General features: G+C 33.3%; 1 protein-coding gene across 8 annotated transcripts in view; it reads right to left on the bottom strand.

Moving 5' to 3' along the window:
* LOC136031641 (uncharacterized) overlaps window positions 1-27,879 on the bottom strand; it is a 196,584-nt gene that overhangs the window by 39,008 nt on the left and 129,697 nt on the right. For all 8 annotated transcript variants that reach the window (XM_065711285.1, XM_065711286.1, XM_065711287.1 and 5 more), the window contains 5 exons: window positions 20,022-20,117; window positions 15,397-15,519; window positions 10,928-11,560; window positions 7,833-7,918; window positions 4,131-4,302 (listed from right to left, as the gene is read on the bottom strand). In XM_065711285.1, coding sequence (XP_065567357.1) covers window positions 4,131-4,302; window positions 7,833-7,918; window positions 10,928-11,560; window positions 15,397-15,519; window positions 20,022-20,117 — 1,110 coding nt within the window. The remainder of the gene's footprint in view (window positions 1-4,130; window positions 4,303-7,832; window positions 7,919-10,927; window positions 11,561-15,396; window positions 15,520-20,021; window positions 20,118-27,879) is intronic.

The raw sequence follows: 27,879 nt of genomic DNA, 5'->3' as shown, positions 1-27,879 counted from the left end.
ACGTTAAATGTAACGAATTTCCAGTAATCGATTTTATTTCCCACATGTTAATTATTCTAGACATAGAAAACACACAATCCGTAAATTTTTCGAAACGCTTCCATTGAAAAGCATTTCCGAATCAAAATATTAGCAAGCCATTCGTGATCCAGCTATTCAGTGCTTTATTCTGTTGAGGGGAAATATTTTTCGAATCCTAATGTGGACAATAATCTTTGGAATATAAAGGTTCTCTGAGAAAAAAAATGTCTTGTAAGAGAATAAAATCTCGGAGCAAAAAACACCTTGAAGAAAAATGAAATTCTTACGGTATTTTGTAACATCCTACATGTGCATCGTTATTAAGTAGCAACCCATGTTTGCACCGTCGTTACATAACAACCATGTGTGCACAACCAATACGTAACACCCGCGTTTGCGCTGTCTCTACGTAAAACTCACGTTTGTGCCGTTCTCATTTGAAACTGGGGATTCCCCACTTGACTGGCAGGCCCTGACCTCTAACCTGTGACGCGAAATTATGTCATCGTTAACATAAGTAAACACTCCCTATTGTGTAGACTTTCCCGCTTGATTATCGACCCCTGAACTCTAACAAGTCCTATTACTTTGAATACAAAGAAAACTTGAAGAAAACAAAGCCCTATTATGTAACAGACAAATATACTATACCGTTACAAAGGCGTTATAGTACTACATAATTCTCAGATGCGCTAGATGGGCTAGGTGGTGTAATACCGACAGGTGAGAATGGGAACAGCATAGAGAGCTGATAAAAGGCTCATTGGAAAAGAAGTTGCAATATTTACATGCTTTCTTATGTAATAAAATGTAGCATTTAAAATGTGATGTAATGTTTGACACAAAAAAACAGTATCTATGTACCAAAGATGACATAAAAAATGTACCTTCCTTTGACAAGGAATATAATGTAATAATTAACTGATTCTGTCTCCTGATTATCTGAAATTCCGTAAAGTATGCTTTTTAGATTATCTATAATAAGAATCTAGCAAAAGACAGAAAGACATAATTTTACTAGAGAGTAGTTGGGAACAAATTGTTGTTAAAACAAGCTTGGCATTTAAATTTTTCACTTCCAAAATGCACGTATTAGGCTAAAATCAAATAAAATAGAAACGTTACTCATGAATCTTAACATTTTTATTGATGTGGCTCAGGTATTAATGTTTCAGTTACGATTCTACAAGCTTTTCAAAGATATTAAATATACATTTAATAGAGTCAGTGGTCTCAACATGAGTTTTATCACAGAGCAGTGTATTTAAGTTTAGTTATTTCCTTTTTTTTAATTAAACCCGATTGAACCATGAACCATGAACCCCCAATACGCAATACCCATTTGCACGGCCTTTCCGTAAAACTCACGTTTGTGCTGTTCTCATTTACAACTGGGGATTCCCCACCGGACTGACAGGCCCTGACCTCTAACATGTCACGCGAAATTGCTTCATCGTTAACATAAGTAAACATTCCTTATTGTGTAGGCTTTCCCGCTTGACTACCCACCTCCGGACTCTAACAAGTCCTATTACTTAGCATACAAAGAAAACTTGAAGAAAACTAAGCCCTATTATGTAATAAATAAAAAAAAAACAAGTTTTTGTAGCGGAAAGTAAGGAGCGACTTAAAACGAACAGAAATTACTCCGTATATGAAAGGGGTTTTTCCTCCTCAACCCCTCGCTTTTTAGGCTATAGTCTGACCCTTTCTTTTAACTCTACGTTTTAAAACAATAAGAAACTTTAGCGTAACGAGCGGGAGGAAAAGCCCCTTTCATATACGGAGTAATTTCTGTTCGTTTTAAGTTTTAATGTCGCTCCTTACTTTCCGTTACAAAAACTTTTTTTTTATTTAATATCTGGACGTTTTTGAATTAATGCATGTTTTGATCTTGGCTCTCCGCACATAAATAATTAAAACGAAATTTGTATATTAATTAATTGCAATTGATCGGAATATTTTGAGAAAGAAGAAGCGAAGGAAGAGGCCTAGTTGCCCTCCAAATTTTTGATTACTTAAAAAAGCAACTAGAACTTGTAATTTTTTACAAACGTTTTCATTGGTAAAAAATATGCGTAACTTACGAATTAACTTACTTAACGAACTTCTATATTCGTATGTTTTTATTGCGTATATGAGGGGGTTCAACCCTTGTCGATACCTCGCTCTTTACACTAAAGCTTAGATTGTGTCCCAATTTCTTAAGAATGACCTCTGAATCACAAAGGCTGTAGAATAAATAGTTGAAACTACTAAAAATATTTTAGCGTAAAGAGTGAGGTATAACGAGGAGGTAATCCCCTCATATGCGTAATCATTTTTATTTGTTTTATGTTTTCATGCTGCTCCTTACTTTCAGTAGAAAAAGCTTTTCATATTTATTTTTTCATTGTTTTTTCAAATAAAGCTAGAAAATCCTGCGCCCCCTTCATTGAAATTCACTTCCCCCATGAGAAGTCTCTCCATGGAAATATCCTCCCACGTAACTCTCCCCCTCAACTCTACCTCCTAAACCAAAAAAATCCCCCAGAAAACGTCTGTACACTTCCCAGTAATCATTACTATGTGTAAACACAGGTAAAAGTTTTCAACTTGCAGCCCCTCCGACGGGGACTGCGGGGGAGTAAGTCGTCCCTAAAGACATAGTTATTAGGTTTTTCGACTATGGTGAATAAAATGACTATCTCAGAATTTTGATCTGGTGACTTTGGGGGAAAATGAGCGTGGGAGGGGCCCTAGGTGCCCTCCAATTTTTTTGTCACTTAAAAAGGGCACTAGAACTTTTAATTTCTGTTAGAATGAGCCCTCTCGCAAGATTCTCGCAAGGACCACTCAGTCGATACGATCACCCCTGGGGAAAAAACAAAAAACAAACAAACAAATAAACACGCATCCGTGATTTGTCTTGTGGCAAAAAATGCGAAATTCCACATTTTTGTAGATAGGAGCTTGAAACTTCTGCAATAAGAGCTTGATAGGATAGGAGCTTGAGAAATAAAATTTCTCAGGCTCGTAACTTTTGATGGATATAACTGATCTTGATGAAACTTGTATATTTAAAATCAGCATTAAAATGCGATTCTTTTGTTGTAACTATTGGTATCAAAATTCCATTTTTTAGAGTTTCGGTTACTATTGAGCCGGGTCGCTCCTTACTACAGTTCGTTACCACGAACTGTTTGAAGCCACACAGGTATACTATACCGTTACAGGTGCGTAATAGTACTACGTAATTCCCAGGTGCGCTAGATGGGCTAGGTGGTGTAATACCGACAGGTGAGAATGGGAACAGCATAGAGAGCTGATGAAAGGCTCATTGGAAAAGAAGTTGCAAAATTTACATTCTTTCTTATGTAATAAAATGTTGCATTTAAAATGTGATGTAATTTTTTACACTAAAAATGGTATTTGTGTACCCAAGATGACATAAAAAAATATACCTTCATTTGACAAGGAAGATAATGTAATAATTAACTGATTCTGTCACCTGATTATCTGAAATTTCGTGAATTATACTTTTTAATTATCTATAGTAAGAATCTAGCAAAACACAGAAAGACATAATTTTACCAGAGAGTAGTTGGGAACAAATTATTGTTTATACAAGCTTGGCATTTCAATTTTTCACTTCTAAAATGCAAGTACTTCTATAAAATCAATTAAAAAAAACGTTACTCATGAATCTTAACATTTTTATTGATATGGCTCAGGCATTAATGTTTCTGTTACGATTCTACAAGCTTTTCAAAGATATTAAATATACATTTAATTGAGTTATTGGTCACAACTTGTTCTTAAGTCATGAAGGAAACAATTTGTGACTACAGTCACAACTTGTTCTTAAGTCATGAAGGAAACAATTTTAAGTTGGTGTTTGAAACAAATAGCCAAAAAAAAATTTTTTTTTGAAAACTGGATTCGCTTTACAAGTCAACATAGTTCTCTGCAGCTCTCAAGCATAAGTTTGGCATTTTTTCTATACGAAAATATCAGATGTAAGTAATTTTTGCCCTTAATTTTGTTTTATACCATAATAAATGTGAAACAACCATTAAATGACAATCTAATAGGAAAAACTTAAAAATAGTTTTAAATGAGTTACTTACCAAGCAGTGAAACTGGTGCGTTCAGTTCATCAGTAAGAAAAATAAAAAGATAGCTGTCGGTAAGCCCCCAGTTGCTTCCAAGTAGCACCATAAAAAATAGAAATACAGGAATCTCTGGTATGGTAATTAACTTTTGTAGGTTCTTAAAAAAAGACCCTTGAGTTTTTTCAGCCTAAAAAAAGTAATAAGAAATCAATAAAAACATAACAAACGGTTTATACCAGTAAACTATTGATGGTGATTAAATGCAATACAAGGACCCATTTCTCATTCTGATTTTTTTTTCTTTTGTCTTGTTCATTTAATCATTAAGATATCTTGTAACTAGCAAACTACTTATCAGAGAAAAACCTGATCAGGTCATGTCAAGTCTTATCGTCATCACTAATGACTAATATTTTAACCAATTGTAAAAGCGTGTTCGTGCATACTAAGGCTACTTAGCCGACAAGCCTGATTACTTATTCTCAGCTTTTTTACACACGTAAATCTATATATATAAAAATAAGTTGTCTGTGGATCTGTGGATCTGTGGATCAGGTGACGTCACCTGAAAAAACTGGATCAGGTGACAAAACTGAAAACTGAAAAAACTAAAAAAAGGCAAAAACTACAAAAAAAACTAAAAACTAATAAAAAAATAAAAAAGCTAAAAAAGTAAAAAAACTAAAAAAAGGCAAAAACTACAAAAAAAACTAAAAACTAATAAAAAAGCTAAAAAACTAAAAAAAACTAAAAAAGGCAAAAACTACAAAAAAAGCTAAAAACTAATAAAAAAAAAATAAAAAAGCTAAAAAACTAAAAAAACTAAAAAAACTAAAAAAAGGTAAAAAACTAAAAAAACTAAAAACTAAAAAAAACTAAAAAAAGGAAAAAACTGAAAAATAAGCTAAAATAAAGGTAAAAACCAATAAAAAACTAAAAAAAAACTGAAAAAACTAAAAAAAGGCAAAAACTACAAAAAAAAACTAAAAACTAATAAAAAAAGTAAAAAAGCTAAAAAACTAAAAAAACTAAAAAAACTAAAAAAAGGAAAAAACTGAAAAATAAGCTAAAATAAAGGTAAAAACCAATAAAAAACTAAAAAGAAAAAAAGAAAAAACTAAAAAAAAATTTCATCTAAAAAACTAAAAAAAACTAAAAAAGGTAAAAACTAAAAGAACTAAAAAAGAAAAAAATAAATGACGACAGTCAAAGAGAAAGCGACCAGGACAAAAGGAATGTTCGATTAGCAATCAACAAAGCACCGGGACACAGGGAGTATAAATGACGACCAGGACATAAGTAAAAAAAAAACTAACAAAACTAAAAAGAAGGTAAAAACTACAAAAAAACTAAAAAGAAAAAAACTAAAAAAAGGCAAAAACTACAAAAAAACTAAAAACTAATAAAAAAGCTAAAAAACTAAAAAAACTAAAAAAAGGCAAAAACTACAAAAAAAAAACTAAAAACTAATAAAAAAAATAAAAAAGCTAAAAAACTAAAAAACTAAAAAAACTAAAAAAACTAAAAAAAGGTAAAAAGCTAAAAAAACTAAAAACTAAAAAAAAGGAAAAAACTGAAAAATAAGCTAAAATAAAGGTAAAAACCAATAAAAAACTAAAAAAAAACTGAAAAAACTAAAAAAAGGTAAAAACTACAAAAAAACTAAAAACTAATAAAAAAAAGTAAAAAAGCTAAAAAACTAAAAAAACTAAAAAAACTAAAAAAAGGTAAAAAACTAAAAAAAATAAAAAATTAAAAAAAACTAAAAAAAAGGAAAAAACTGAAAAATAAGCTAAAATAAAGGTAAAAACCAATAAAAAACTAAAAAGAAAAAAAGGAAAAAACTAAAAAAAATTTTCATCTAAAAAACTAAAAAAAACTAAAAAAGGTAAAAACTAAAAGAACTAAAAAAGGAAAAAATAAATGACGACACTCAAAGAGAAAGCGACCAGGACAAAAGGAATGTTCGATTAGCAATCAACAAAGCACCGGGACACAGGGAGTATAAATGACGACCAGGACATAAGTAAAAAAAAAACTAACAAAACTAAAAAGAAGGTAAAAACTACAAAAAAAAAGAAAAAAAAACTAAAAACTAATAAAAAAACTAAAAAATCTAAAAATCTAAATAAACTAAAAAAGAAAAAAAAGGAAAAAAATAAAGGAGAAAAACAAAACTAAAAAACGAATGTATATACAGACCGGGACACCGGGATACAAATGACGACCGGGACACAGGGAATATAAATGACGACCGGGACACAGGGACACAACTACAACGGGGACACCGGGGGAAACAGGGGGATATAAATGACGACCGGGACACCGGGACAGGGAATGGTCGATTAGCAATCACCATCAACAAAGCTCAAGGGCAATCATTAGAATCATGAGGTATAGATCTGAATACAGATTGTTTTCCCATGGACCATTATATGTTGCATGTTCAAGAGTCGGTAAACCTGACAATCTATTTATATGCAAAGACAATGGGACAGCAAAGAATGTTGTATATTCGCAAGTTTTACGTAGTTAAAACCATATATATATACATATATATATATATATATATATATATATATATATATATATATCTATATTCACAGGTGGGACATAGGGACACAACTACAATGGCGCGTAACTATTATGGCACGTAACGACTTACGCGCGCGGGGGGGCTTGGGGGGGGCGCGAAGCGCCCCCACCAACTAGGTGTTGGGGTGGCGCGAAGCGCCACCCCAACAGCTAGTGACATCATAAGTATGGAGTATTGCTACATGAAACGGCAAGGATTAATTGTCAGATTAGCTACAATTTCTAACCCTGGATAATGCAGGATAATTTTTAGGCAGCTTATGGTTTATAATCCCTGTGAAAGTTTTTGGCGTGTTTTTTCTTCGGAGTTCTTCGGTATACATACTACGTTATACACCTGAGAGTCCCATGTGCTTCTATCAAATTTCTTTTTTCATTGTACTTAACATATACTTTTTAAATAAAAAAGAAAAATTCTAAATTGGTGGGAATTGTTTGACGAATGGTGTGAAGATTTTTCCCATTTTTTTAGCAGCGTCGTAATTTTCGCTGGGAAAATGGATATATATGAAACTAGTAAATCCAATGATTTATTTATCTTTTCGATTTGATGCAAGTTACGCTTCTAAGTTTGTGACAAAACTGTATGTTTCAGGGGAAATATAAAGCTTAAGATGCCATCATATTATCATATATTATTTGCTGAAAACGGAAAAAGTAACAGTAAATGAAACAATAAAGTAGAATAAGTTCAACAAAATACAGCTAATAAAATAAACATGCAAGGCAAAAAATTTAGCAATAACAAAACAAAACATAAAAAAAAGAATCGAACATAAAAACATAAGAATAGATGTCGTTTGTTTATGTTGATTTATTTTATGATTATCAAGGACGTTCTTATCACTGTTGTTGAAACTGGTTCACTCGCCATCGTCTTTCATTGAAAAGGGAAAATTAATCTTTTGTGCTTTATAAGTAACATTAGGGAAATTAAAAGCATTTCAGTCGTCACAATTATCTACAGCACAAAGTAGTAGTCGGCAGGTTTGATATCCAAGCAAATAATTTCGAAATATTGCGGAAGTCCTAATTTAATTTAAGTTCGAAATAATATTTTTTTTTATAAAGAAGGAAAAAATGATAAGTGTGAATTGTATATAGCGTAAAAAAAAAAATCACCTTTACATCTAGTTTCCATACGAGGAGGATAACAATGAATAGAAACACATCTGAAAAGTAGAATATCACTGAATAGTCCCTGCTGCCTGAAAAAAATTTCATTACTTTTTATTTATTTAGTTATTTACCATTTAATTTTATTAAAAGCATATAAAATTAATTTTAGCCTTAATTTCATATGATTTTTATATAAAACTAGCTGTTGGTGTGGCGTTTCGCGCCACACCAACACCAAGTTGGTGGGGGTGCTTTGCACTCCCAGCCCCCTGCCCCCCCGCGTGCGTAAGTCTTTACGTGCCACTGAAGCTACGACTACGGTACAAATGTCTCAAAAGGAATTAGAGCAGAAAAAACTTGCTACATTTAGTAGAAGGTTTTTTTTCAAAAAAAAAAGAAGTGACATACAAGCTGTTTATACTCATCGAGTCAAAGGAACTTTTGATTGGCTCAAATTCAAGGGTTGATGACGATTTTTAAGACTTTCATGGCTAAGCTAAGGTGATGCTTAACCCTACTATCCTTAGCAATTGATATGCCAGGTTAAGTTCCCAAAACTAAGTTTCAGATCATAATTTTCAAGCTTTGATGAGGACAGAGGTCTTGTGGACAAACTTCTGGCTAAAGGATACACAGAAACATCCCCTCTCTGCTTGTAAAGATAAGAAATGAATGTAATTTTTCCTTTTTTTCCGAGGATTAAAAAAAGGTAAATATTACGGCATTGGACTCTAAAGTCCCTACCGAGGGTGTTGATCTCCGTTTCTTGACCCTTCAGCCAGGAAGTGCAATGGGGGGGTGGAGAGCCAGCCATCCTATACTTTTGCACACACTTCCTGTTTACCTTCCCCTCCCCAGATTTCACCAGGTACCCATTTAGAACTGGGTCGACTCTGGCTGAGCTCACAAAGTTACGGCACTGACCCCCGTCCTAAGCCAAATAATTGGGTACACTAAGATTCGAACCTTCGCCGTCTCAGACACAGGATCCTAAATCCAACGCACCAACCACTCGGCTAGGATCATCCAGAATCGGTCCCGATGATTGGTCCAGAAAAAGACAGTTATCGCCCTCCCATCAGAATTGGGATTACATACCATGTTTAAATCTAATCCTTAAACTGAAAACTTAAACAATTAAATTGCCCCTCTAATTCCATAATGATCGAAAGGATCTATAGAAACAGTTGGATATTTTATGTCTAAAGTTACAATTAATGTGGTTAACCTCCCACCCTGCTGTAAACTCTCATGGAGAATCAAACTAAATATAGGCCCCCTTAAGAAGTGATTGGTAAATATTTAATCAAACAGCTTCTGGTAACAAACTGTGTGTGAGCAGCGATTCGGTTTAGTAGTGATTAAAATTCTAAGAAAAGGGAGCTTCCCCAATATTTGAGGCATCAAAAGCATTGGCTTTGTATGATGATTCGAAATATACGTAATTCGTAAAATTTAAAGCTATCTCTTAAAAACTAGGAGCTTGTGAATATTTGTCTGATTTTAAAAAAGGAGGAAACACTTCCAAAAAGGCAAGGAATCTGGATGAGAATCGCCCCATCAACCTCATCATATCAGATTATGTATTATTTAGGTTTGAAGCTCCTATAAACAAAAACGTACAATTTATTTCTTTTTTTTAAGAAAGACGACGAATGGGTATTTGTGTACTTTTTCTCATAGGGCTGATCGTATCAAACAAATGATCCTAGAAACTCAGGACGGTGCCCATTTGAACCAAGGTTAAAAGTTCCACTACCTTTTTTGGCAACCAAAAAGATTACACAAATAGAAAGTGGAGTCTTTTACCCTTTTATGGCACGAGGCCAAGATTTTGTGGTACAAACACGTGATATCCGAACCAGCAGTACTTACCTGAGAGTAAACAGTGTTGAAAGATAGCTTTGTCGTGGCTCGAGGTGTGAATAGAATTGTGAACTAGATAAAAATTGGATTTAAAATGGATCCAATCAGGACAACTTGTTTTATCTTTATTTACGTATATTTATCTAATGGGCTGTGTATTTATAATATTTACAGATATTATAAATTATTGCATCTATGAGATGTAAGTAAGTAACTTCAACAAATTAAATGTTGTTTTCTAATTTATCGATAATTGACAAATAATTTAGCTAGACTACTATAAATTAATTGGTCCAACAAATAATAAGATTACAAATATTTATAGTAAGTAAATGCACAATTAAGCTAAAATGAAGATTAAATGAAAGAATATAATAGAAACCCCGTTATATAATTTTGTAGACATTAATTAAAGGAATTGTATGGGTAGAGACACTAATTAAGTAAAGTCAATTAATGTTCATAGTAAATAAATGACTTACTAGAAATGAACTATTTGTGCTAAATAGTTTGTGTTATAAGAGGAATACCATAGAGGTAATCGAAGTGATACTTCAAAAACCACAAATAAATAAACAAATTCATCAAGCAAAATACATGAATAAGTACCAAAGTCCTCGAAATAAAAAAAGATATATATTTTAGCCCTTGGATCCTTTTTATGTCCATCCATACCTGAAAAAATATTACTTAAAATTCTTCTTTTTCTAAGTATTTCAACATAATGAAGTTCTAGGGGAAGGACCAGATTTTCGTTGTTGTTGCAATGCTGAAATATGAAAATAAATAAGCAGAACTTGTAACTTCGTAAAATTGAAATGTTAATAGTATGCTGATCCCCAAAGACAACTGCGTATTCAAAGAAAGCTACTAATTTTTAAGTTGCTTAGGTGTGTGTGCTTTTAGCTTTTTTTTTTACTTATTCTTCGCCCATATTTATTTTTATCTAATTTGGCATTCTCTACTCCCGAAGCTGCATAACGTTTTTTTATTAATCAAAAGTTGAATTCTAGGTTATTTGAAGATGATTATGGTTGAAAAGGTTTCCACTTAACCAATTCTTTCAATCTCATTTCATTTTCCTTGGTCTTGGTATTTACAGTCTTTTGTCATATTTTCAATGTACAATGTTATATTATGTATTTTATTCGATTTTATATTTTAATGCATTATATGTTTTCATAGCTAACTTAGAAGAAAACCCTTGCACTAATATTACCCAAAATAGTTACCTTTTATTGAACTAAACCAGTCCACAAGGACACCAGAAAGAGGAGAAATGCTTCCTAGTCCTAACATCGAGAAAAAGCGTTGCTTTCCATAATCTCCGTTATGCTCTTTCACCATAGATAAGACGATTGCATCAAATAGGACAAAACAACTGCTAGTCATCGCATTAGCAATTACTCTTATAATAAAAAACATCCAAAATCCTTGCAAATGAATATATCGATGTTCTATATCTCTTTGTATATCTACAAATTCCAATGCTATAATCTCCACCTCAGTTTGTGAAGTACATCTGGTTAAGTTCACATCTGCATTTCCAAAAAGAGTAAGTCCTTTTTCTTCAATGACATTGAAGTTAATAGGTTTCTCTGTTGCAACACACCCATAACTATTATTACTGTTAGGGATTGTGAATCTCACAGTTGAAAGTGGTTTTGTAAAGTTCCAGTTACTGGCAATAATTCTAAGCTGGGTTTTATTGTTAGAATTATAAAGAATTGCAGACGAATTGTAACTTTCAAAAGTATCAGGCGTTCGTGCGTCAGCAAACAAAGTGCATGTCTGTGAAATAATCGCACAAATAAGTGTACCTATTAAAACGTAACGATATTGACCAAGTTTGTCTGACAGCATGCCTGTGAAGACAAAAGAGTGTTAGAAAAACAAGATTGTTAAAAACTGAGATATACTTAATTTATGAAAATACCAGAATTACTAGTTTGTTTAAAACAAGTTTTTTGTTTCGTTAATGAAAATTTTACTTTCAAAATAAAAAAATCAGTTGCATATGCTTGTGAAGAAAGACAGTGATAGAAGAATGAGCTTTTGAGATTATGAGATCTGCTTTATTGTTAAAATTACAACAATTACTTATTTGTTTAAATTGTGGATTTTTGTTTAGTATATGAATTTTTTACATTAAATATCAAATAGTGAGCGAATAGCACAATCAATCGAACATACCTGTAAAAAAAACAGTATTAGAAGAATGCACTTGTTAGATACCGTAGTATACTTTACTGTTGAAATTACAGAGGTTGCTAATTTGTTTAAATTGAGGGTTCTTGGTTTAGTATATGAATTTTACTTTCAACATTGAATAAAGCCAATATCGTTATCAATCATATAAGCAAATGAAGGAAAAAAGTGTTAGAAGAGTGAGCTTGCTAGCTGCTGAAATGTGCTTTATTGGTAAAGTTATGAGGATTACTAATTGTTATTTTATCCTTTTTTTGGTTTAGTTTATGAACATTCTACTTCTGCTTGTTGGTCTAGATGTCCAAGCCACAGTTCAATTGCAAGTAAACCCCTTTTGAATCCTAATGCGGACAAAAAAGCATTAGAATATAAAGGTTTCTGAGAATAGCTACTTGAAAGAAAATTAAATCTCTCAAACTATTACGTAGTACTCACGTGTGTGCTATCATTACATAGCACCCACGTGCATGTCCCCCTAAGTTACAACCGGGGCTCCCCCACAAAGCATGAAGAAGTAAGACATGTGCTGTTGCGTCATCCTTAACTACTACTACTACTACTACTACTAATAATAACTCACTGCAGTACCAAGCCGCCTGAGGCCAACACAGCTACGCACGCTCTTCCTCCAACCTAATCTATTCAAGGCCTCCCTCTTTACACCCTCTCAGAAAGTAACCATTTCTTTTAAATCTTTGTTTATGACATTCTCCCAACCCAGACAAGGACGACCTACTTTCCATATAGCCCCAGACGGTTGGCCAAAAAGGACAATCTTCGGCAATCTGTCATCCTTCATCCGCAGAACGTGGCCTAGCCATCTCAACCTTTCTTTCATTACAGCCCTAGAAAGCGGGATTGAACCACATTTTCGTACAGCCTAGTGTTTTAAATACGGTCAGTCAGCCGGGTACCCAGAACAATCCGTAGGCAATTTGTCTGGAAAACATCTAGTAAATTTTCATCTGCTTTTCGAAGCGCCCATATTTGACCACTGTCATCACTGTAGCTTCCAATATTCTACTCTTGGTTTGCAGACTTATCTTTCTATTCTTCCAAACTTTTTTTAACTGTGAAAAAAAACACCCTGAGCCTTAGCTATTCTACTTTTAATATCTTCACTGCTCCCACCGTCTTTACAAGTAATACTACCAAGGTAAGTGAAGCTGCCAACCTGATCAATCTTTTCGTTACCCAACGTCACCTTTTCATCTTCACTTATTCCTAGACTTAGTGACTTAGTCTTCTTCACATTAATTTACAAGCCTATTCTAGCACCCTGAACTCGCAAAACCTCTTAAAATTCATTCATTTTGCTCACACTTTCATCAAATATGCTTAAATCGTCAGCACAATCTAAGTCCAGGAGCGTTTTTCCTCCCCAATTGATTCCGTGGTCTCCAATTGCCTTCCCTGTGCTCCTTAAGACGAAGTCCATCAAAATGATCCATATAAGGGGGGATAGACCACAACCCTGCTTAACTCCTGATTTAATACAAAACCAGTTGTTAACCTCATTTCCTACCTTAACCACAGCAGTATTATTCTCGTACATGGCACAAATCACTTTAATGTATTTTCCTGGTATACCATATAAGGAAAAGACCTTTTCTAACGCTCTTCTATCAACAGAATCGAAAGCTTGCTCATAATTGATAAAACTGAGGACCAAAGGTGTTTGACAACGAAGGGACTTCTCAATTATTAACCTAAGAGTGGAAACTTGGTCGACACATCCTCTACCTTTTCTAAAACCACACTGTTCTTCCCTTAAAACTTTTTTCTACAGCATCTCTCAGTCTAAAAAGTATCATATTGCTCAGTAACTTGCTACCAGTAGAGACCAGACTAATGCCTCGATAATTACGACACTCACTCTTGTCACCCTTCTTATAGAGTGGTTTAATTAAGGTTTTACTAAAATTACTAGGTACTTCCCCTTTTTCAAAAATCATGTTCATAAACTCCAGTAGCTTATTCCTAACCTCAGAGCCACCATTTTTAAGAAACTCATTTATCACACTATCAGTACCTGGAGCCTTATTATTTTTTAATCCTTTTAGTACTGTCGATAATTCTTTCTCACTAAAGAAATCTTCCTTCGCATCCAAGGTATCGCAAACTTTTTCATTATCATCTATATCTTTTCCTACAACTGTATCTCGGTTTAGCACATTCTCAAAATGTTCCACCCATCTTTTTTTAACTTTTTCCTTATCACTAATTGTGGCCCCATTTCTATCTTTAACTGGGACTAGTCCGGAATGACTACTCCTTTTCAATTTATTAACATGCCAGTATAATATTTTACTATTATGCCGTCTAGCCCCATCTTCCAGATCCTCAGCAATTTTATCTATGGCCTCCACAAGTCTCTTTAAAAAAAAAAAATTGCTCAGTTTAATATTTTACTTCCAACATAAAATATTCAAAAAATTCCACAATCAGCAAATACTTATAAACAAAAAAGGCGTTAAAGTAGCGTGCTTTTCAGACACTAAGATGTGTTTTTTTAGTATAAGAATTACTAGTTTGTTTAAATTGAAGTATTTTGTAACACGTCTGGGAAGATAATAAGATCAATATAGAGATCAATTCCTAAGTTAATCAGGTATATTCTACGAAAGAAGATAATTTGGAGATACGGCTCAAAGGTTTGACCTAACTAGTCAAGTATAAATATAAGATCGCCTTTCGGTAATACCAGGGGGTTTTCTCTCCGATTTTAGCCTTGAGTACGTTGATGTAAAGTGGCATGAGAATTGATACATTCCTAAGAGAGTTCCAAAGAGGTTTTTTTCTCTCCTTAGAGACGATTTGGGGGCTGCAAGGACACATCAATGCTAGACGTAATTTTAGGTTGCTGTATTTGAAAGTATAGGAGGAGCATCAGTACCATTCTGGATCTCTCCTCCAGCCTCTAATGCTGTAAATATTCCAATATACCTTTCTTCCAGCGTCTTAAAAGCACCAATAAAGTTTTAGCACGTATAACTGAATACCATGGCTATATTTTTGTGTAAATACATAAAATTATATTTTATGGTCTTATATTCAAAATCAATAACGCCCAGCATTTCTGTCTTGTTATTTTTGCGATAAGCATACGCTTGCATATGATCAAGAAAAGCAGAAGGATTGTACCCAAATTAAAGCCGAAAATTACCTCCCTGGGTCCAAAAAATATAATATGGGATTCTTTCTTCTGCTATACAAAGGGCGATGATGTTGGAAATAAAACCTAAAAATTGACAAGGCGTATCTTCAGGCCTTGCAAATAAGATAAGGGACTCTTTTCGGCTCTTGATTTTGTTGTCTTTTGGGTAAAAATTCGAAACACCCTAAGAGAATGGTCTTTAACTTGGTATGAAGTAAAAACTTGTCATAGAATTTAGCTCAAATTATATAATTACGCTATAAATGTAAAATAATAAAATATTATAACTATAAAATTATATTTATAATTATAATTATAATTATAAATTATAATTACCAGCGATGGGTGCTCCAACAAGAGCAGCAAATGGTAGACATGCAGATATAATACCAATTTCTTCTATGTTTAGGCCAATATTTCTCATGAGCACTGTATAAAATGGATTAACAGCCGAGATACCTACAATAAATGTAACCCTTATTGTTTTCATTTTTTCAGTGATTTTGCGCATCTGTTTATTCTCTTCATAAAATGGTATTGTTTTCTGGATCAAGGTGTCCCCTCGAGAATACCCCCCCCCCCAGAAAATTTCCTCCTTAGGAAATCCCCCCTAAAATGCCTCCTGAAAAGTTCTCCCCCATATTCCCCCGGGGTAATATCGGATGTTCGTTAAAGTGAAATTGAAAGTTCTACCAACCTGTTTAAGTCAGAGATAATGCTATAGCGTTGCTTATAGTAAAGATCCATATGGGTTAAATATATTTTTACTTATTTATTGAATTATTTTCCCCAGAGGCACTTCATATGGAAAGGCCTCTGGACTAGGCACCACCCACACAGTGATTTTCCAAAACGTATCCGATTAAAAATTTGTAGAATGTTATTTTATTTAAAATAAAGTTCAAACAAATATGCTTCCGAGTTCGGCCACTCCTCATCAGCCACAAGCACATAGGCTGTAATCTATGCAAGTTACCCATTGTTAGGATAAAATATTAAATAAGTATGCCACCGAGATTAACAACCCCCATGCCCTTGCTCAGCCCCCAATACAAGAGAGATAAGTTATACAAGTTGCTCATTGTTAACATTTAAGGTTTTATTTTTATTAAGAAAAGAGGGTATGTTTGATATGGGATCTCCCAAAAAGACTTAGATTATTAAGGTTACACTTTAAAAAAGATATTTAAATTATTAGATTATTAAAAAAAGAGCTATCAGCAAAATCCTTTTTTATGTGCTCCCTCTCATTAACAATGGTCAAAACTTTGTTAGTGTCTTTTTTTTCAAACAACTCAAAACGTGTAATAGTTAGGGTTGGGAGCAGAAGCATCCTAACTCTCATTGAAATTTCAGATGAATGCAAAATTAGCCCAAAAGAAGGGGATATATATATGGAAAGGGTGATCGTATAAGCTTCGGAGGGGGCTCGTTGGATTGGTAATCAGAAGTTCTAGTGCCCTTTTTAAGACACAGATTGACACAACCTCTCAGCACTGATATGACTAATAAAAATGGCTAGTGCTCTTTTTATTAGTCAAAAGTTATTGGAGGGCAACAATCACCCCACCATTCCCGTCAATTCCCAAAATACAGCTAATCACAGTTTTAAGATAGCCATTTTGTTCAGTCTAGTTGGAAGGTCTAGAAATTATTTCTTTGACAACCCCCATACTTTCTCAAGACCAGAACATAATTTGTACTTTACTAAAAAAAATGGCCTTGTAATGTCAGTTTAGTATGCATATACTGATATATATATATTCCTTAAAGTTTTAATAGTTTTTCATATGTTAAAGTTAAATATTAAAAGATAAATAGTTAAAGTATTAAATAAATAGTATAAAGATAAAGTATAAAGATAAATAGTTAAAATAGTTAAAGTTAAATAGTTAAAGATTTTAAACGTATTTTTTTATTTAAATCATTCAATAAATAGTCGAATCAAACTATAAATGAGCAGAAATTAACATGAATAGGGCTGACATCCCCATGCCTTTTCAAGACCAGAAAATAATATGCACTTTGCTGAACACAGAACAGATTTTAAATGTTTCACTTTGTTTTTACTTGTTCAAAATATTTTACTAGATATATAAAGGGGGAAGCCCTTCCCCTTGCACTCAAATTACAGCGCGAGTGCCTGGTGCCCTTTTTAAGAGTAACAAGAGATTGGAGGGCAAGCAACCCTTCTCTCAAGCCCATTCGTTTTCCAAAAGTACGTAGTCAAAGTGTCTAAAAAGCCATGTTCTTTGGCACAGTAGAACGATCCAGCAACTATGTCTTTAAGGATATTAGGCATGTCAACCCCCCTACAATTATCCAATTGGCTCATTATACTTTAAACTCAATGTTGCTTTTAAATAAATCAACAGGCATTGTGTTAAATGGATGCCAATAAGACACCTCAGCAATATATCAAGAACGATTGGGGGTATTAAGCTAAAACTTTTGAGGATCCTAGTATTACTGCTTCTGCTCTTACAACTTAAATAAATAAAAAGAGTGTAAGCGTATCCAGGTTGTTTAAGAGCACAAATAGAATCTTTTGGGAACGATATTAAGTTTTATTTTTCAGATCTGCTTCAGAAGCTATAAAATTAAATTAAAAAATGGTGTCTGTGTCAGGATTAAAAATTGTTGAAAAAGTTTCTCCAGCATGCAAATAGCGACCCATACAATGGATTCTTATAGAAGAAAAAAAAACAAGTTTTTTCACCTGAAAGTAAGGAGCGACATTAAAACTTAAAACGAACAGAAATTACTCCGTATATGAAATGGGTTGTCCCCTCCGCAATCCCTCGCTCTTTGTGCTAAAGTTTTTAATTGCTTTAAAAAGTAGAACTGTGGCAAAGAGTCAAACTGTAGCGTAAAGAGCGAGAGATTGCGGAGGGGACAACCCATTTCATATACGGAGTATTTTCTGTTCGTTTTAAGTTTTAATGTCGCTCCTTACTTTCAGTTAAAAAAACTAGTTTTTTTGTATTTAATTTCTGAAGGTTTTTGAATTAATGCTATTTGATTTTGGCTCTCCGCACATAAATTATTAAAATGAAATTTGCATATTAATTTTTTTTTTTGGCTAAATGGCTTTCTCTTAGTTTTCATCAGACGATTTTGAGAAATAAGGGGTGGGGAAGGAGGGCTAGTTGCCCTCCAATTTTTCGGTTACTTAAAAAGACAACTAGAACTTTATAATTTTTAACGAACGTTTTTATAAGTAAAAAATATACGTAACTTAAGAATTAACTTACGTAACAAACTTTTATATTCTTATATTTTTATTATGTATATTAGGGGTTTGTCCCCTCGTTATTACCTCACTCTTTAGGCTAAAACTCAAGTTTTGTCCCAATTCTTTAAGAATGACCCCTGAATCAGAAAGGCCGTAGAATAAATAGTTGAAATTACTAAAAAATACTTTAGCATAAAGAGCGAGGCATTTATCTCCTCCTAAATACCTCGCTCTTTATGCTAAATTATTTTTAGAACCCCTCATATGCGTAATAGTCTCTGTTCGTTTTAAGTTTTAATGCTACTCCTTACTTTCAATTGAAAAACTTTTTCATGTTTATTTTTTCATTGTTTTTCTTATAGCTAGAAAATCCCGCGCAATTTTCATTGAATTTCTCTTCCCCCATGACATATTCCTCCAAGCAAAGATTCTCCTACATAGCCCCCTCCAATCAACCCCACCCCCAAACCAAAAAAATCAAGCTGAAAACGTCTGCACACTTCCCAATAACCATTACTGTATGCAAACACTGGTCAAAGTTGATAACTTGCAGCCCCTCCCCAAGGAACTGTGGGGGAGTAAGTCATCCCCAAAGAAATAGATATTATGGTGTTTGACTATGCGGAACAAAATGGCAATCTCAATTTTGATCCGTTGACTTTGAGAAAAAAATGAGCGTGGGAGGGGGCCTAGGTACCCTCCAATTTTTTGGTCACTTAAAAAGGGCACTAGAAATTTTCATTCCCGTCAGAATGAGCCCTCTTGCAACATTCTAGGACCACTAGGTCGACACGAGGACCCCTAAAAAAAATAATAATAATAAAAATAAAATAAACACGCACCCGTGATCTGTCTTCTGGCAAAAAATACGAAATTTTTGCTATAGGGTTCTCTGATACGCTGAATGCGATGGTGAGATTTTCGTTAAGATTCCATGACTTTTAGGGGGTGTTTCTCCCTATTTTCCAAAATAAGGCAAATTTTCTCAGGCTCGTAATTTATGATGACAAAGACTAAATTTGATAAAACTTATATATTTAAAATCAGCATGAAAATCCGATTCTTTTGATGTATCTTTTGGCATCAATCCGTTTTTTAGAGTTTCGTTTACTATTGAGCCGGGTCGCTCTTTACTACAGTTCGTTACTACGAACTGTTTGAAAACTGAAAAGGTATGCAATATTTTTTTTCATGAAGAAGACTATGTCAATAAGAAACGAACAGAAATTAATTTTAAAAAACATTTTCCACAAGACGAGTTTTTCAAAAAAAGTAAAGAGCTCCATTAAGTCAAAAATGAACAAAAATAAAGTCAAATAATCTTCCAAACGCAAAACTACCACAAATCACTATCAATAAATAAATGAAACTCAAAACGAACAGAAATTACAAGAAATAGCGGAGTCAAACTCAAAACGAGCAAAAATTAACATGAGTAGGGATGAAAACCCCAACGACTTCTCAAGACCAGAACACACTTTGCACTTTACTGAAAACAAAATACGCTTGAAATGTTTTCATCTTTCTAACTTTCATAAATGAAAAATTATCAGAACCGTAACGAAGGAATGTCAGTGTATGTCAATTTAACTGACTATCCATGGTCATTTGTTTGTTTGTTTAGTGTTTAAGATTATCTTTTGCTAGAAAATCTGCATTAACCTAAGAAAAAATAGTAAAAGCTAAGATAATCTGCTAAGAAAAAATTGCAATAGAAAAAACATACCTCCAAAGTACAGGAAAAGAGCACATTTCAGTAGAACTAAGTTTGGATTTATCTTGAAAGTTGATTTGGCAGTTCTCAGGAAACTTGAGGCTTCTTCTAAAATTAAAAGGATTATAGAGGAAACAAAAGATTAAGCGTTCCTGCTTAAAATAAATATTTGTTAGAGTAGCAGTAGAACAGAAGGCTGTTGGAATTCTTCAATTTTATCTGCACTAAATTTAGGTAAGTCATTTTAGGCACCCAAGTGCTCTATGCTTTGGAGAATCGTGGTGGAAAATTTCCTTAAATGTGAAAAGTGTAAAACTCTCAAGACGTAAGATTTGTATTGCCTTAAAAAACTATTTTATTCCGTACTTTATTTATAAAATGTTAGCAAGTTGCTTTTTCAAATTGTTTTTGAAGTTTCATAAAAAAAATAAAGTTAAATAACAATAATAGAAGATCACAAAATTAAGATTTTAATTTATTACCTTTAGAAAACTATATTTAAGCATTGCTGATGGAAGTGATTCAAGAATTTGAAATCTCTTTAAAATATTCTATTGCTTCGTAATGCAGAAATGCACATTGGACCTCAAACCTCTCATGAATACGCATGGAGCCTTAGTCCATGACTGGCATATGATACTATAAAAACGCCTGTAAGGTACTTCGGCTCCACTCTATTCAAGAACTGCATTGAATTTGAATGTATGGAATGTCGTCGAGCCCATAAGGCGTTGGAAGAATATGCCCCTCCCACCTCTCTTAAGTGAGCTTACATTTTAGTGGTTGTAAAATCTAATTCCTAAAGCCTAACATTAGAGTTTCCTCTCATAAATGACCTTGTGCTGTCCCCAAGCTGTGCTAACATGATTGAAGAGGCCTCTGATAGTAGTTTGATCATTACTTTAAATTGTTGAGCCGGTCAAGCCGACAACAATATATTGTATTAATTTCAATTAAAAACAGATAACAGCAAAGTTACATTTCAAGGATAAATAATTCTTTGGAAAGGCAAAGACCACTGGAACCAGACTGCTTAAGTTGAAGAGTTGTTACGGTTTACAAAAAGAGGCAAATTTAATACTGTTATGTCAGTGTCTAAGATCCAAAGATAAGCAATTACACTCAAGGTGAGCCTCCCAAACAAATCAAATAATTAATGGTATACTGTATAATCCTCCGAGCTACCAGACAACCAGATATCTTCAAGGCTCCTTCAGATACATAAGAGGGGAAATCCCGAAAGCAACTCTACATTTGAAGAGCAACTTCAATTTCTATCATAAACTACTGATTCACATTAACATTACTGATCAAAAGGGATCAGACATGCATGATCATATTTGCCATTCCAGTCCCAGGGTTGGAACTAGAATCCACCAGGTAACCATTAATGTTGAAGCCTCCCTCAACTATTTAAAAGGGGAAGTCCTGCAAACAGCTCTCACTTTGCAGAACAATTTAAATGTCCACAATAAAATACGGGTTCACATTAAAATTACTGATCAAGAAGGATAAGACTTACATGATCATATTTGCTACTCCAGTCCTAAAGTTGGAACAAGAATCAAGGATAATGGGACTCAATTTATGAGCATTCAAAGTAGTCTGAGGAGTAACAGCCCTACCCTTGTTCCTACAGTATTTCTGTTCATTACAAGTTAGGCTTCGTCTGTCATTGAAATTTCTGTTCATTTTAGGTGTCACTTTCTATTGTTCGCATAGATAACTATTACCTTACGCAACCTATTTTCTGATCACTTTCGGTTTTAAATATGAGGTTCACTTTTTGATTCACTGTGGTTTACTTTTAATGGAAAATATTTATTTTTCCTTTAGTATTAAGGCCGTGATTAAGTGAACTTGAAAACATCGAGGTTTAAAATTGAAGTTAGGGTAGCCTTCTGTCTCTCAATTCTCTAGAGACTGTCAATTGTCAAAAACCCTTCAAATGGCACTTATTCATTGGCGGAAATAGTCGGTTAAATATACCAGCTTGTCAATTTGGTCTCTAGGGTGATCTGAAACGATTCTTTCTGGCAAAAAAACATGTAAAAATTTTAGGTAGCTGAAAATATTCTGCGGGACTGTTCGAAAACAGGAAAATACATCGAAAAATGGTTGCAATCATCTTATAGGCAATTGTCTTCTGCTCATGATAGTAGCGATTTTGTTCTGAAAGCAATATCCTTCATTGAGTACACTTGTGTAAAAGAGCTAGACATTTTCTACGATTTCTAAGCAACTAGAGGAAACTGATATTAAAAGCGGTATCTTCCGCCAATGAATACTTGAGTACTTTTTAAATATAAATTTTCAATATTAACATGGGATTTTCTAGTTCCATCAGTTCACTTAATCACGGACTTAAGCACCAGCTAGATACAGAGTAAACTGTTCATGCAGCAAATACGCAGCAATATATCTGAGAGTGAAGGGAAATCACCATGAAAGCAAAAAACAGGTAAGTAATGGAAAAATTATACAACAGTACAGGAAAGGTAAACTTCAGGAAATTTGTTTAAAGGGGAAGCGGGCTTAAGGTTCTAAACAGCACCTACTACGAACGGATGGGCGTTCTAAATTTTTTACCTTTATCCCCTATATACAAGTTGACCCGTATTAAAGGTAACTTTTTTGGAGGTACTGACAGTTACTAGTTTTTAATAGGGGTATCGACTGTTTTTAATAGAGTGACAAGGACTTGCTGCAGTTCTGATCTATATAATAAACTTGGTACCATTCTTTTTTTATTGGAATAACAAATCAAACCAACAGTTATTTCGTAATACTAATTAAAAAGAACAGTTATGTAAAAAAAACAGATATAAATAGTGCTTATTAAGGGTTTCTATAAACCTATTTTTTCGTTATATTTCTTCTTATATAAATATTCAATCAAAATTCAATATAAGAAATTCAATTAGTTACAAGCTACCTGAATGGCCAAAATCAGCCAATTTTAAAAAATTCTCTTTAATCAAATAAATATAGCACCCATAAAATAATAAGTCCTTGCACACAATCAAAAATTTGCTTGGGTGTACCCAGGAAAATCTTTACTACAATTAAAAATAGGTTTCTAGTTGGTAAATTAGTTGACCAAAAAGGAAATCCCATTTTAAGGGCAAAAAAGAACTTACACGTGAAAAAAAGCACTATCTTAGTTTTCACACGCTTTGTACAACACACACATTATAAATAAACAGTTCGTGGTAACGAACTGTAGTAAGGAGCGACCCGGCTCAATAATAACCAAAACTCTAAAAAATAGAATTTTTATACCAATAGCTACATCAAAAGAATTGCATTTTAATGCTGATTTTAAATATATAAGTTTTATCAAGTTTAGTCTTACCCATCAAAAGTTACGAGCCTGAGAAAATTTGCCTCAGTTTAGAAAATAGGGGGAAACACGTGTTTATTTGTTTGTTGTTGTTTTTTTCCAGGGGTGATCGTATCGACCCAGTGGTCCTAGAATGTTGCGAGAGGGTCCATTCTAACGGAAATGAAAGTTCTAGTGCCCTTTTTAAGTGACCAAAAAATCGGAGGGTAACTAGGCTTCCTCCCCCGCTCCTTTTTTTCTCAAAATCATTCGATCAAAACTATGAGAAAGCCATTTAGCCAAAAAAATAAATATACAAATTTCATTTTAATTATTCCTTTGCGGAGAGCCAAAATCAAAACATGCATTGATTCAAAAACCTTCAGAAATTAAATAAAAAACGAGTTTTTTAACTGAAAGTAAGGAGCGACATTAAAACTTAAAACGAGCAGAAATTACTTCGTATATGAAAGGGGCTGTTTCCTCATCAACACCCCGCTCTTTACGCTAAAGTTTTTTACTGTTTTAAAAAGAAGAGTTGAGAGAAAGAGTCAAACTTTAGCGTAAAGAGTGGGGCGTTGATGAGGAAGCAGCCCCTTTCATATACAAAATAATTTCTTTTCGTTTTAAGTTCTAATGTCGCTCCTTACTTTCAGTTAAAAAAAAACTTCTTTTTTTTATTTAATCACTCTAATAGTCCAGTCAATAAAGAGTAATTTTTCGGTCAATTTCCGCTTTTTTTAATGTAAATAACTTACTACAACCCTCAAGGTTTCATCCCTATTTCGAACCGTTATTCTTTTTTAATGAAAACATTCATGGTGTTGGGTTTCGAAAAGCTAAAGACCTCGTATGCAACATGATAACGATTTACCAAGGTCTTCTCTGCAGTTGTGTCTGTTGAACTTCCTTTTAAAGGAATCAACAGATGGGTTTTCAGGTCCGTTGGCCTCAGACAGATTTTTTGCTAATTTGAAAGCTTTTTGCAAAGTATATCCAATTAATCAGAACTAACAAACCCTTTAAAGCACAGATTTTTATTGTACCTTTATTCATAGCGATTAATGTTGCACCTTGTCATCCAGATTCTTTCCAAATACTTTTCTCATCACAACTAATTTACTATTTCATTAATTTTCTTGAATTCATAGGCAATACATCGAAATTAATATTATTCTAATTCCTAGGTTCAAGTTCAATATAAAGAAAACAAACGTGAGGGAGAATATGCTTGTTTAATTCTAAAATTATATCAAGCTTTTAATTGCAACATACATTCTGAATTAAAAAGTCCATTGTGTCAGCATGGTTTTGGAAAAAAAAATATGAATATCATCCTTGATTTAAATATCGGCATTGATATACATTTATTGTCAAAGGTGTAGGGAAGAGGATTGGTTGTTTGAAATTAACACTAAAATACTTGATGATGTAAGCAGCCATTATAAAATTTGGGTCAAAATGAGAAATGGATGGCTCACCTTTTTCTTATGGAGAGTGAGCTCTGTTAAACTGTTTAAAAGACTTCCAAAGATAAAATATAACTAAAAATATTTCTTTGCAAAATTTTAGCTTAAAGAAACTGTAGTCGTGAAAATGTTCGTGGTGACGAACTGCGAACGAAGAAGTACTTGTGTCTATAGTAACCGAAACTCCATAAATATAATTTTAATATAAAAAGAACATATTTTTTCGAATAGTTTCCAAAATATAAATTTTATTAAAATTAATACTATCCATGAAAAAGCTAAGAATTGAATAATTTTACCGTATATATAAGAGTATACTGTTTGTTAAATATTTTTCTTTGCTGGTATATTTGTTTCTTTTTGCTGGGACATTTTCCCCTAAAACTTTCATTTATATTGTATACTTTGTAAAAATAAGAAAAAAGTTGAGCTATATTAGTATTTTTCTAGGTGGTAATCAGTGGCACCAACCACAAACAGATTTTCGTACCCAGCCCCCCCCCCCTCCCCCGAAAAAAAAATGGGCGGGACCGTAAATGTAAGTTGAATATACGTATTCAAATGCAATTCTTATTGGAGTTGGATGAAGGTCAGTTCGTATTTAATTGAATGAAGGGGGTTTCTTAACCCTCACAAGGTAGTTTTTAGAGTCAAATCCCAAGTTTTTGCTCCCAAAAATCTATTTAATTATACACTCCTTAAACTTCTTCGTAAAGATTGCGGGGTTGAGATGCGAGTAGCGCCTCTCATCCACAAGACAGTTTATTTCATTTTGAATCTTGATGTTGCTTTAGTTTCAGTTCAGAAACTAAATGTCTTATTGCTGAATTGTGTACTAGAAGACAAATATGAAAGCGTACTAAAAAATAGTATTAATATAGGCAGGCGTTAATTGAAAAGTTTAATTGCCTCAGGCATCTTTCATTTTGAATTTTGATGTTGCTCTAGGCTCAATTCAAATGCTGGATTCTGTTGTTTAACTGTGTAAAAAAGATAAATTTGAAAATATACCGAATACATTATCAGTATAGACAGACGTTAATTGAAAAATTTGATTGCCTCAGGCAGAAACTCTGTTATTTGAACCAGTAAATACCATAGCACTTGAAGAAGATTACAGCCATTATCCGGTTTAGGTCAACAATAATTGTATTTAAAATCTTACAAAAAATTTATCAGAGTCGTTGTCCTACTAAAAGACACATGCCGTTGACGGAGAATGATCAAAGAGTATAATCACTAATAATCAGTGATACAGTCCTCCGTCAAAGACACATGCCTTTGATGGAGAATGATCAAAGAGCATAATCACTGATAATTACTGATACAGTTCTCCGTCAAAGACACATGCCTTTGACGGAGAATGATCTAAGAGTACAGTCACTGATAATCACTGATACAGTCCTCTGTCAAAGACACATGCCTGTGACGGAGAATGATCAAAGAGTATAATCGCTGATAATAACTGATACAGTTCTCCGTCGAAGATACATGCCTTTGACGAATAATGATCAAAGAGTATAATCACTGATACAATCCTCCGTCAAAGGCACATGCCTTTGACGGAGAATGATCAAAGAGTATAATTGCTGATAATCACTGATTCTGTTGATAACTTCGAAGACCACACTGCATTCCCATGACGAAAGTAAAACGGTTCAAAATAGGGATGATACCTTTTTATTGACAGTGAATAGATATAAAATTATTTAACTGGATATTTCGAACACATATACAGTGTTCATCATCATCAGCAGTAAAACTGGTAAAAATTTAGAAAAGTAAAAATTTTATATCTATTAACTCTCAATAAAAAAGGTATCATCCCTATTTTGAACTGTTTTACTTTCGTCACTGATTCAGTCCTCCGTCAAAGACACATGCCTAAGACGGAGAGTGATCAAAGAGTATAATCGCTGATAATCACTGATACTGTCCTCCGTTAAAGACACAGGCCTTTGACGGGGAATGATCAAAGAGTATAATCACTGATAATAATCAGCAAAAGGTATATTACCAAATAATGCACATGTTACAAAAATTACGATTTAAAGTTCCAAATCTAAGCGCAAGATTTTCCGAAATGAAAAAGTAATTTCCAAAATTTGCACTTGAAATGGAACAGTGACTGCAAAGAAAGGATATGATTTTATGAGTATATTTTTATATATTTTTTTAATTTTTATAATTTGGGATATATTTTTATAATTTGATTGTTTTATTGTTGGATAAATTTTATTTAGTTAAAATTTGTGTCATTAAACTCTTTCTGAAAGTGTCGTTTTCCCACCTCTTTGCCTAAGAAAGAAATCATTGTTAGGAAACTTGGAGAGAGAATAAAAAAGCGATCTACCCAAAAGTGATTACTTAAAAGACAGATAAAATATATAAATTGAGAAGGTTGGGATGCAAATTTGAGCTCTGTTGAGAAAGGAGCCTGAAATATATTTTTATAGATGGTCATAAATTATTATTTTGATATAAAAACTTAATGTGTTTGTTTTCCTTTTGCAGCTAGAGAAATTTATATAAACAACGAAAGAGTACTTGGACCACACTCCTCCGAATTTAGGCCAAACTTCCTCTAGATAAACAGCCTTACACTTTTTCAATGGAAACTAAAATTACCTTACTCTTGGGATCCCTGCCCTCTGGAGACCTCAGGGCCAGAGACCTCAGGAGCCACCTCCAACATCCTCCTGACAGATAATAATAGCATGCTTTAAAAAGGCTATAGGCTTTAAAGCCTATTTTGTAGGCTTTAAGTTGAAAATACTTAAGGTGTTTCAAGTTAATGGCCTGATATTCGCGATTTATACAGATTTTTTTGACAGCATTGAATAAAAAGAGTGATAATGTGTTTCAAAACAAAATTTTCAAGTTTTGTCATACATCATATAGCTTGAATCTTCATCTGCAGTCTTTTTATATTCTGCTGGCTGTAAGCATGAATATAAACAATGTATCATAGATGCATCACTTTTTAATTCAGTATTGTAAATTAAATCACCATAAGTCCCACGTTAAAAATATTTATTCCTTCTCTTCTACCCAAAATCTCTTGCCCTATCCCATGGAC

Source organism: Artemia franciscana, chromosome 10, assembly GCF_032884065.1.
Source record: "Artemia franciscana chromosome 10, ASM3288406v1, whole genome shotgun sequence".
Lineage (NCBI taxonomy): Eukaryota > Metazoa > Arthropoda > Branchiopoda > Anostraca > Artemiidae > Artemia > Artemia franciscana.
Note: the sequence above shows the minus strand (reverse complement) of the source record. Positions and strands in the feature narration are given on the sequence as shown.